The sequence below is a fragment of the Myripristis murdjan genome, chromosome 9 (assembly GCF_902150065.1).
Source record: "Myripristis murdjan chromosome 9, fMyrMur1.1, whole genome shotgun sequence".
Lineage (NCBI taxonomy): Eukaryota > Metazoa > Chordata > Actinopteri > Holocentriformes > Holocentridae > Myripristis > Myripristis murdjan.
In genome coordinates, this window is record NC_043988.1 from 28962967 (window position 1) to 28975805 (window position 12839).

The 12839-nt window shown below is 42.7% G+C and overlaps 1 protein-coding gene across 1 annotated transcript in view; it reads right to left on the reverse strand.

Moving 5' to 3' along the window:
* Window positions 1–2049: 2049 nt before the first annotated feature.
* rtn4r (reticulon 4 receptor) overlaps window positions 2050–12839 on the reverse strand; it is a 45029-nt gene continuing 34239 nt past the window's right edge. The window contains exon 2 of the mRNA XM_030060182.1: window positions 2050–4074. Coding sequence (XP_029916042.1) covers window positions 2693–4074 — 1382 coding nt within the window. The 3' untranslated portion in view covers window positions 2050–2692. The remainder of the gene's footprint in view (window positions 4075–12839) is intronic.

Below are 12839 nucleotides of genomic sequence, written 5' to 3' on the forward strand. Positions count from 1 at the left end.
TACTTGAAATTTTTATATAAGTGTACTGGTCCACCATGCAGTAACTATTCCATTTTCCAGGGAAATAATGTGATTTTAGTATAAAAATGTGCTTAAAAAGGAAATATTCTGGTTGTAATATGTTGTTGTATGGACATTTAGCCAACAAGGAGAACAAGTCATTTTTTTATTTTCATTGCAACTTTATGGATTTTTTATTTATTTATTTATTTTTAACTTTATTTTTAACTTTATTTCACATTATCTCTGTGCAGGTGCAAAAAAAAAGCTCACTGCCAAGCTGCTGTGCATGCTAGTCTCTCTAAACACATGTATGAGAATGAAGCAGAGTGCGCTTTTGGATGACTGCCTGAGAGGACGGACAGGGGAGGCTTGACTGAGTCAGGTGAGCTCCTGGCATCCTGTCAGCCTGCTCTAGCACATACACTGGGAAAGGGTAGGGGAAGTCTGTTAAATTGGAAAGAGGGTCTTGTTGATTTTCCCTGCTGATTCCCACTCTAGATCAATATCTTCCCAGGTCCTCTTAGGTCCTCTCACTTTCCAGGGTTAATCGACGACAATGAAAAGCTCCAGGGATTTGTGGAGACCCTGACTTCTAATCCTCTCACTTTGTAGGAGATAAATCCAGGCCATCTGACAAGATCTTAACTTAATTTGGTGCAGATTATCAGCCTCTATTATTCCAGCTTGTGGATATGTCAACACGGACTGATCGCGGACAATTCGCCCCAGCAAGTCTGCATGACAGCGTGGCAATTAAAACCTCATGTTATTCAGTATAGATGCAAATACCAAATGTTTTATACTACACTGTCCATGTGAATAAACTAAACTGTGCTTAATATGATGACTTGAGGCATCTTTCCCTCTCAGAGTCAAGGACTTGATGTGTAGTCATTTCTTTGAATATTCCTTCAACATCTCCATACAGTGTTTAATAATTCACTGATTTTTTTTAATAATATACATAAACTATGTCTAATCTTATGCTGAATTTTGAAAGTTGCCTGAGGCATTTCATTCAAGCATCACACTGCATGCACAGCAGTCACTAAGGTTTTATAAATATAGTGCATAGATGGTACCTCAGTTGGCTAGCTTGTTTTGGATTGCATATTATAACATAATCGTTGATTTGTTTGATCTTTTTCGAAAGCCCTAAGAGATTGTACCAAAATAACAGAGACTATAACTTCTGCAGATCAAACAGAGGCATGATAAATTAATGCCAAAATGTGTTATTCTTAGACCAGACGTCCTTTGACCAAAAAGATAAAAGATAAACGTGATAAACCAAAGAACTAAAGGTCCAAGGTAAAAAGTTCAGAGTGCGTGTTGTTGAAAAGCCCAAGGGTGTAAGGTGAACTGTTGAACATGTTGTCCCCAGTCACCTTTTTTTCTGCTTGTATTTGAGCAGCAGATGAATGGGCTCTTCACCATGAGTGAGCTCATGCTGGTTTTGGGCAAACCACACACTCACTCTGGAGTTTTCCAAGCAACTGAATGCCAGCGTCCTGTAGAGGCTAAGGAGAAAACCAACTAAATGAGGAGAACTGAGGTTTGGGATGAGGCCAGACTTGACAAAGCAGTCGGTCATCGCTCTCCCAACTACCCCCAAAACAATGAGCATGCTGCAGTATTCTCACCATCTGCTTGGGAGGGACAAGAGGAGGGATGTTGTTCTGCTTGCAGTGTGACTGGGTGAGACATAATGGGATCCGACATTATTGTTCACAATAGACTCAAATGCATCTTCATACGTATTTAAATTGGCTTTTGCTGACATGATCTTAAAGAAAAGTGGGGTCGATTAGCCTCAAAACAGTACACCAGCACAAAGACCATATCTTTATGAGTTCAAGTGTACAGTGTATTTTGCTTTTTCCTTATGAATATGCAGTGTAATATCTGGGTGTACAGGTTGTATCAAGATGTCAACTTGCACTCTGCTTTATCATGAAGGCATGCTTATGAATAACACACTGTCAAAAAGTCCTACGAAATAAGAACTTTTATTCATAATATATTCATACTTGTACACAAGTAAAATAAAATGCATATCTATGGTTCCATTGCAATCTCCATGAACAATATGACAGCATTCTTTTAGTAAATGCTACCCATATACCCTCTCTGTCATGAAAATAGAACTAAAATTGGGGGAGGTAAACATTTGTCTTTACTGAATTACTTATAAACATAAAAAACATAACAGTACCCAACAAATGCATCACTTTTGAATAAATAATGGGGAATGGAGATCATCTTCTTCATTAAACGGACCCAAACATTCTTTGTGTGCGTTCGGCCTTTGATATCCTGTATTTCATTTTTTTTATTTTTCTGGTGGTCTGTCTAAGCAGTCGCTGTCTTTGCAGTAAAAGCTTTTGAGAGGGGAAAAAGGGAGGAGTCTCCAAAGTGTAGCTTAGACACAGTACAGTTAAGTACATACAGAACAAACAATTTTGGGCACCGATTCATTATATACATTAGATCTGAAGTGTTCTGTAAAGGCATCCATTTTGTTAAATGTACGCTAACGTCTTCATTATTGTTAGTCTTTACCCATATTGGGTCAATGTGATCTCTTACTTTTCAGTCACTGCCTGTTGTAGATGTCACTGCATCAACTGTATCATTGTCATGAGCATCAACAATCTTGAGTCCTGTGTTTATAATGTGGTCAGGAGTCCTAAGACATGGCTAGAGATATCCAGATCATGGGAATGAGGAGAAAGCTCAGCACTTGCAAAGTAGATCCCTGGCCTTTGAGACAATGGGTGTCTGATTTGGGCTTTTTGGAACACTTCTTTTTCTTTTTGTTTGGGGCTGTAGATGGTTCCAGATTGTCTATAAGCTCAGGATTTAGGTCTTCCAAAGACTTATCTAGGTTGTTGGACAAGGTTCCCAACGGTCCATCACTCTGCTTGTTCCGGGTGTCATTTTTTGTTCGTTCTGGCTCCTTGTATTTAGTCTTAGATATGTTCTCCTTTTCCTTTAGGGGGTTGTTGGTGATTTGGCGGCTCTTGCCTGATAGGATGGAGGACTTGTCATTATCTCCAAGACAACATCTGGGAATGGTGTCCCCCAAGGGATTTTCTGTGGAGGGGAATTTCCCTGATCGTGCCTTGGAGTTGAAGAGATTGGTCTGAATTTGAGGCGTTTCCACACACCCCTCCAAGTCATCACTTTTCAGTCGTTTCAGGTCCTTCCCTGCCAGGAAATCGGGAACACTGCACTCCAGTTCAGAGCTGGAACCTTTGAAACGTTTGAACCAGTCCCACAAGGTCCTCGCCCGACAGTCACAAATCCACTGGTTCCCATTTAGACGCAAATACTGGAGAGACACCAGTGGGTCCATGGTCTCTCCTGTCAAGACCGTGAGATTGTTGAAGAACAGGAACAGGGATTTCAGCTTACCCAGATCACTAAAAGCCCGTGGTTGGACATAGATAACCCGGTTCTGGTGTAGCAGCAGTCGGTCCAGATTGATCAAGCCACGAAACATGTTGTCCGACACTATCTTGATCTTGTTGTTGTGAAGATAGAGATAGGTGAGGTTGGCAAGGTCCAGGAAAGTGTCATCATGCAGGGTTAGAATGTTATTGTCCTGCAGGTAAAGGTACTGTAGGGAGAACATTCCTCGGAAAACTCCAACAGGGAGCTCTGACAGGCCACATCTGTGCAGGTGGAGGGTGTGCAGCTTAGTTAAACCCCTAAAGGCAGTAGGGCTGATGGTACGGAGGTTACTGTTGTCTCCAATGTCCAATTCCTCCAATTTTTCTAAGCCATAGAAGGCTCCGGCCTCAATGTGGCTGATGTTGTTGGAGTAAAGCCAGAGAACAGTGAGGTTGTGGCAAGAGCTGAAGCTGGTGGACCTCACCACTGTCAGCTTGTTGCTCTGGAGGAATATCCGTTGGCTCCGCACAGGGATTTCAGTGGGAATGGAAAACAGTCCTTGTTGCTGGCAGGCCACAGTGGGCCTAGGCTCACTGTAACACACACACTTGGCAGGGCAGCCCTCAGTTTGAGGCACAAGGTTCAGCCACATCACCAGAAACAGGAGTCGCCCCCCTAGTGAGACAGAGGGAAAGAGATGAATGGGTTAGTGTATGTATTTTAATCTATGGCGGTTCAAATACAGTCATAGAAATGTATATAAATAGTTGCATTCAGGCCAGGTTCTAACACGGATAAACCCTTTCAAGGACACTGTACATTTTCTGGGTTTTCAAACCGACGGCTTAATATGAGAATCAGCCATTCTGTTATACAGCATGTGGGTGCCTGTAAAAAATTGAATAAATAGGCATGTAAGAGATTGTAGGTGCATATGCTTGTGAAGTTTCCTTTTTCTTTTTGATCATTATGTTTTGTGATTCATGTTAATGTTTTGAGAAAATTGATAGTTTCAAACCACAGCAATAATTTCATGGTATCAGCAGCTTTCTACTTTAACACTGAAATACCAAGAATAATATTATGCACACCCTCATATTACCAGTGTCAGATATTTTCCTGAGCAAAGTGTAATGTTCAGTGTGTAGTACGGAATACCCACACAGGGAACTCAATTCATAACAGTGATGCAGTGCATCTTTTACTTGTGACCTGTTTGTAGTTATTTCACACACACGCGCACACAGGCACACACGCACACACACACACACACACACACACACACACACACACACACACACGCACACACACACACACACACACACGCACACACACGCACACACACACACAAAGTCCTGAAAACCTGAGCAGTGGAAAGGAGTCCCGTGAAGCCAGACTCATTTAAAATAGGTGGGTGGCTTTTATGTGGAATTAGCTAACTCTAATAAGGTGGAAGTAACTAATGGTGTTTCAGTGCTCCTGAGGTTGACATTTAGGCTGACGCTGGGAGATAAGCTTTCATGGCAGGCTCAGAGATTGATGCTTGAGGCCAAGGTGGAAAGAGGGCTACAGAGGCCCCATGGGAGGTTCCACTGTGCGGCCATGACTGAAGCATTTTTTTCTCTGTGCAGCATGAAGATGAGATATACAAGATGTGTGGTAGTACTCAGAGTGAGGCTTGTGAAGATTCCTGTATGTGTTTGCCCTGAAGGCATCCATGTTCAAAATAAGGCATATTCTGCGTTTGCTCGCATTAATTATTAATGCTTGTCCTCCACCACGGTTCAGATGAGCTTGCTACACAGCACCATGTTCAGTGCAAAGGCCGGAATTATCACATATGAATGATCACTTCTGACATTACATGGTCGGTGTTACAGCTGAGGCAAAAATGAAGTGCATCTACTGGGGCACACCAATTCTTCAAGGAGAGATGAAGGTGTCAAAGTGTCACAGAGACATCTAGCTTCAACATATCATGGCAGATGCTCCAAATCTCCGAATCCTCCTCAGCTTCTGTCCTTAGTGAGGATTTCCAATCTCTGCTCCCATGCACATGGGAGGAATCCCAGACTTGCTGGCATGACAGGTAGAGAAGCACTAGAAAATGCATGAGTTTTACTCAGCCCTCCCTACATCCCTCTCTCCCTCTTCTCATTCCCCTGCAATGTGTTGTGGTGCAGCTCATCTCTGGACCTTGTTAAACGGAGCTCTGGTGTGGCCTGACAGCAGCCCTCTGCTGCACTTTCCCTCCAATCTCCCTGCTCAACCGTCAGACTGCCACCGGAAAGCTGTCAAGACTTTCCACTCTTTCTGCATCGCAGCACTTTTCCCTTTGCACTGCCTAACAATAGCAATATTTTACCGCACAGCACGCTTCGTGTATCTCTTCTGCCATCTTCATTTCTTCCCCCTCTGCTGTCTATTCATTAACAGGCTATTTCTACCCACGCGTTGCATGTCAAAGCCTGGTTTCCTCAGCTCTCAGCATAATATGTCTCGTCTTTGTTACCGTCGGTTGAATGACAGCGTAAGCCACTCAAATGTCATCAGCTCTGGACCAATTATTATTTGCTCGCCAATGCCATCTTCAAAACAGTGTCACATTGATTGCATCACCTGTGTTAAAAGCAAAGCTGACCTCCCCGTGTGCTTCCAGACCTATACTTTTTCACTGTTCAATATCCATGAAAAACCTCTGCATGACTTCACAGTAGACCTCTCACCTTCCACCCAGGGGGAGTTTTATCTATACACAAAGATGTAAGAGCTGTGTTCACACAATTGATCAGTTAGGTGCCAACAACACTATCCTTTCCCCTTATCTCCTTATTCTCCTACCATGTTTTTGTTGTCCTCTGTTCCAATCTAAATCACACCGCTGATAACATGCATAATGGAATTTACACGTCATGTGCGTTCGTCTTCAGCTCTGTTGCTGAGTTCCTGATGCAAACTTTTATATCTTGGAATGCCATATAACTACAGCATCAAGGTTGTGAAACAAGCCATTCCTTATCGTCGTCAGCCAGCTTTGGATTCAACACTTAATCTTCCCCTATCTGGTGTGTCAAAACACAGCTCTGGGCACCTCCAGGACTTCCTGTTTCAGACCCTGCCAGTGGCCTCTCTTCTGAGAGCTCTATTATTGTACAATAGCAATCATCATTCTGTAAGAGAGAAGACAAGCCTTCTTTGTCTACTTCTGACTGACACTGGAGCCCCTTCAGCCTTGAGTAAAGCACATCACTTCACCCTCTTCCTCTATTCCTAGACAAGCTCTTTTCTTTACAGTGAGGGTTTGAGAATATATGGCAGATTGACAAAGCACTGGCAACTGGCACTCTTTGGTGATGCAGACTCCTTGCATGAGTAACTGAATTATTTGCACAAAATGTATATTCTTATGCTCAGAACACTAGGCCTAGACAGATATATTGGTCTGATATCCATGTCTTAGTGAAAATCAGATTTAAGCTTGTCGCCGAGTCCCTGGCTGATATGATGAAGGTGAGGATATTATTTTATTTGATCAGCTTGAGTACTGGTATGTACTGGTATATCAAAATGCTGTTTTAGAGGCTTTTCCACACTGAAAAATCAAATTCCGGGGGCAATACTGACAACCCTTCATGTGTGTATTGACCCCCCAGGAATATTTCAGACCTTTGGGAAACACTATGATGTGTGTATTATGTATTGCATTTAAAGACCCTGGATACTGGCTAACGGCAACCCAAACCCAAACATAATGGTGTCAGTACTGACCTTTAAAAGTCCTTAGTGGTCAATACCTTGAGGACACAACAGACAGTGACAAAATAGTGGTATGTACAAAGGTGTTGTATGAGTGTTAGCAGCCAGCTTTGTTTACTTACTGTAAATTAATGCATCACTTAGCCAGACTCCTTGCTCATTTGCATGTGCCCCTGGCATGTTTGGGAGCTCTAAACAAGCTCTCAGCCCTCCTTTGTCTTAATGCGACAAAAGCATCCAAACCCATCCTCATGCTCGGAAACTCGCAGTGCCCTGAGAACATGGAGGGCATGTCAGGACAGCAGATTCAGAGAGCCTCCGATTCATCACGGTGGCTTTACTTTGAAGGGATGGGGATTGGGCAGGGACGGCTAACATGACAGCCTTATCCCCCTGGCCCAGAGTAGAAGGGATGTCTCTGTCGAAGATGAATCACAGTGGTTCTCCAGAGGGCCCGCCTGGCCTCTTTCTGAAATCATACATTATTGTGTTGCTCAGAGGCTTGCCTGCACCTAATATAGTCATGATCTCTCTCAGCAAGGTTGTGTATCTTTGGTAAACCCATCCATGCATCCATAAATTGTTCTTATATCATGTTGAAATGAATAACGGCGACGAACTCTATGGGACATCATGATGGCCACCGATGCTGTCAGAGCCAATGCTGCAATAAATGAATTTGTGTGGGGACAATAATAAGGGCCAGTGATTTACCACAACACAGCAGCACAAGTTGCTGTATAAAATAAAATAAAATAAAATAAAATAAAATAAAATAAAATAAAATAAAATAAAATAAATCATGGATATGATTATGGGTTGTAGACAGAAAATATTGTGTTGATTATGTTCTGTCACCATAAAACTATTTTGTAGCACAAATAGGACGTGACAGTTAACATCTAAGTTTGGGAAGTGAAAAAAAAAAAAAAAAACAACAACTTTCTTTAAGGTTGGTGTTTGTTTTGTTTTATAGCAATAAAAAAGTTCAGATTAGGTTAAGGTTTGATCGTGGTGAAATAAGAAAAAAAACAAAACACTGCTGAAAGTAAAAACTTCACTCGCGGCATAGCAATTCTTTGCATGAGTTGGAGGTTGCCCTCGGGTCACCAGAGTAGAAGGGAAGTGTATACCCATCCACCTCCTCACCCTCAGCACATTTTGTTTCCACAGCACTATTCAATGTCAAACTACTGTCTGTTTCTACTTATCTCTTCTACATATAATCCTTTCATGGTGGGCTAGTTTGCCTTTCTGTAAAGGGCATGTTACAGGTTGTAATCATTTCACAAATTGCCGTGACAACAGAAATAAGGAAATAAACTTTTTCCCTCCAGTCTGCCCCCATTTTTGACAGAATGTCTCATCATCAACCAATCCCAAGGGAATACAGAGTGTAAACTATTCCCAAACACACGCACATGCATACAACATGCACACACACACGCACACTCACTCGAACTCTCGCACGGACACGGATTTGCACTTGCCCCTACAACATTGATGAACCAGATGCTATGATCTTAAATAAAGATGCATGCTTTAGATCAAACAGGTTATTTAGGACATGATGGACCAGCGAGTCAAGTAAGACTCCCTCGGCTAACTGCGGTGCGTTGCAGAGGCATCAGTGGCGGCTTCAGCATGCAGACTAGGACACAATTAGAAGAAGAACAGGGGGGACAGATGAGGTCCTGTTTGACACACATCTGACACAGCACTCGTCCAAGCAGATGGCTCATGAATAACTGAGGGAACCGGAGGTCGGCAGGCGGAGGCAAAAAAAAAAAAAGAGAGAGAGCCAAGCAACAGTGTGTTTGCGCGTGTGTATTTTCTCTGTGTGTATGTGACTGTGTGCATACACATGGAAGGGTCCCTGGCTGTTTGTGTGTGAGAGAGAAATCAAAACAATAGCAAAGCATATAAGTACCTCTGGCTCTGCATAACTGTGTTAGGCAGATAGGCTGTCATGTGGCACTACTGAGAAGTGACAGCAGTAACAATAGACAGTGGAATGGCAATATCCTAACACGGAGCGAATGAGCCTGCAATCAGAGGGCTGTCAGTTCGAATCTCTGCTGAACTGGCAAAAAAGAGTGGCCTAGGAAAGTGCAAGTGTTGGGTTTTCCCTCCCAACAACTACCATCAAACTGCAACTGACCCTTATAGCGCACTGACCTCCCAAACTGCTCCAGTCAAGGTCCTTAGTAGCAAACCATTCAGGACTGTGTTGTACATGACACCTCCCAGGTGTGTGTACCGTATGCACGCAATTAGCTTGTTGCTAAAAATGGCAATGCAGTCCGCTGTTCTGGATAAGATGGTTAAAATAAAGTTCTGCTCAGAGGTACCAAGTGGCATTAGAGTGGATAAATTCTAGTGTGATGGCACTGCGCCACTGGATTAGGGGCAAAAAAAAAAGGAACATTCCTCTTGACTCTATTGTATAATTGGCAACAAACCAGGCCGCCCTCAGTGCTGGTAAAGCTCACTATGAAATGTTCCATGAAAGGCGTTGGGAGTCAAGTCTACCCGTGAGGTTTTGCAGAATGGCCCAAATCCAGCTTCGAGACCGCCTCCACATACCACAGTCATGGGCAATTTTTGCATGTGAAACCATGTAAAATGCATAATGCAAGTAATGTGAGCTGAAAATAATGTAGGCATCAGCTGAGCAAGAGTGTGTGGGGGTGTCCAAATGTACTCCTCAAGCCACAGAGGAACAACATTTCTGAGTGGCCTAGTTTGGGTTGTATCATGCGGTCTGCCAGTAGCAAAGCCAAGATGTTTTTTTTTTCTTTTTTTTTTTTTTTTTGCCTCAGAGTGTAAAGGGTTTTTATCTTATCTACATATGGCTGTAGAGAAAACAAGTCAGTGTGGCTGCCAGATGCCCCATGTGTCTTAGTATTGCTTAGCTCTGAGGCAGGCCATTGCACAGGTGTTAGCCATGTTTTAAGAGGCATCATACGGGTATATAAAGAGTGTGTCATCTCCTTCAATATTTTTTTTGTTTTGTTTTTTGAGGATTTTTTGTATTTTTTTTTTTTTTTTTTGCCAATCTAAATTGTAAAGAGACACATGAAAATGAGGCGAACTGGAGCAGCACAACCACAGTACAAGGCGTACCCATAAACCGGCTGAGCCACGGCTCTGGTTTATCATAATGTGAATGACATCATCACATTTGAAGTGCTTTCAGCAAAGAGAAACATGAGTGCTCACCATTCCCAATGCTGGGTCATAGTCTCACATTTGGTGGTCTTTTATCAGCAATAAAGTTCAGTTTGAAATTGGTGAAGTTTGCAAGCCCTCAGAGAGAGCGAATTCATTACACCTTACTGGGATAAAAGGGGATGAAGTCTATTGATTTCCAACTGTATTGTCTAAAAAGAAAATGGCAGTTTTGGCTGATTGCTTCAGATGATACTAGCACGTCCTCATGTGAAGTGTCAGCTGGAGAGGTACTGGAGAGAGCGGTAACAGCACCTACAGGCAACCCACAGATTTAGAAATATGAAGATGAGAAAACACATTCAGGTGGTCTGAGTAGGGAGCATGCTGTAATGAGTAGTTGCACAAGTGCTATTTTGATATCACCGTAGCCCGTCTTTCCTATTGGCACAGATGAGCTCTCTTCAAAAGTGGTCTCCTCTGTTCCCCAGGCCTGGAAGTGGAACCGGTGCTAACATTATCCACTCCACATCTTTCTGACAGGTTCATTACAACAAAATTCCTGTGTTTGGCAGCGGCCCTCATAGACTGGCACTTGTTGTGCTTGTCGACAAGAAACTTGCTCCAGATGAAGTGTTGTTTTTGTGTGAGTTACAGGAAAAATAAATCAAACAAGCACTTAATCTTTGACTGGTCTAGACTAAACCAAAGTCATTCTGTGAGTAATCCGTTTAGTTTGTTTGGAGAATTGCTGTGTTGGAAAGTTGCTAGAGGAGAAACATAAAAGGATTTCTAAATTGCCAACACCTATGCTGCTTTATTCTTGACATGGAGCTCAACTTAACCTTGCAAAACCCTTGTGCGCAGGAAAGAAACAATTGCAGGCACACAGATTAGTCATTCCAAGGTTATACATAGGTGAATGTACAACACAGAATGGTATTTTGAGTAGGCAGTGCTCTCATTCATGTGAAAATGAAATGAATGATACAGATAGATCCACTGCCAGGGGCAGGAGGCAGTGAAAATGAGCCTGTGAATACTTCACGAGACAAACCATTATTGACGCCCTTTTTATTGCTTTAATGTGTCATCTAACCTCTCTCAGTCTTCTCCAGTTCTGCAATATTGCACTCTGCTGGATTGGCCAGCTGACTATGCACACTGGCAGCAAATGTGTCATCTACAATCACCTCAAACTTACTGAGATTAGGTAAGTCCTACAATATACGGGTTAACGAGCAGGGCTAACTAAAGCTATCTAATCATTCAGCCAACCAAAAATATCACTGAACTCATATGCTGCATTTTAATTGCAGACACGCTGCATAGATGCACCCATATGCAAGGGCTGTTTGTACTGCCATGCTGCACCTGCTCTTACCTAGCAGCATGCACACACGTACGCAAATCGGCACACATTTGCACTCCATATGGTTTAAAACATTTAAGAGTTCAGTTGCATATGTTCGCTACAAACCGTGTATGCAAAATGAATGATGCACATTTTTTCTGACATTTTCTAAACACATCAAATTTAGGAAAAAAAAAAAAAAAAAAGATATGCCTGACTTAATATTCTGCTACACAGTCAAAAGACAAGCCTCCCTTTCTTCAGATTAACAAAGTGACACAGATCACCCTGAGATGACAGAGCATCTGCTCTGCATGGCACAAGTTACTATTTGTGATTCTAGCCACAGAGGAGCTGCACTATGGTAGACAGGTGGATGTGCATCTGAAGAGAAAGACAAGGGAGTCACATGGGATCAGTGGGCCATACCTCTGACAAAGAGAGGGCCGTTTCAACGATGTGTGAATGACAGAAAGGGGATGGACTGCAGTCGGAGAGAGGGTAATGGATGAAATCTCAAGAGGATGAAGATGAATGGGACAGATAATTGGGACAGTGCAGGGAGGCAGCGCACATTAGAGCTTGTGGTGACCGACTGTATTGTGGTTGTGTGTGTGTGTCTGTATGTGTATAAAACAGATTTACCAGCAGCATCAGTGATATTTACATGGTCTATTTCATCACAACAGAGTGTCAGCGTGTTTCATCTGTCAACTCATAATTGCAGCATAATCAGTTACTCCATCTCGCACAACACATATGCTCTCGGGTGACATCTCACATAGCGGCCATTAGCTATCCATTACCTCAAACAGTGCCTGTAAGTGTGTGAGCCCTCCCCTTACTCCTTGGCATGACTCACCAGGAATGTGGTGGAAGCAACACAGAGTCACAAGCATCCTTGAGCAATCACTAAAGGGAGCAAGACCCCTCGAGACTAACAAAAAAAAAAAAAAAAAAAGAAAAAGAAAAAGCGGATTAGGTAGATCATTGAGCGAGCGTTAACTAATTCTAACCAGCTTTCTTGCAGATCCATCTGTTTTGGATGTGTAGGCAGCCCTGGAGGGATGTTGACCTGAAAAAGAAAAACCTCTCCCATCCTTTCATCTTTGCGAGCCTGTTCCTGCAAGCGAACGTGTTTGGCCAATAACATAAGGCC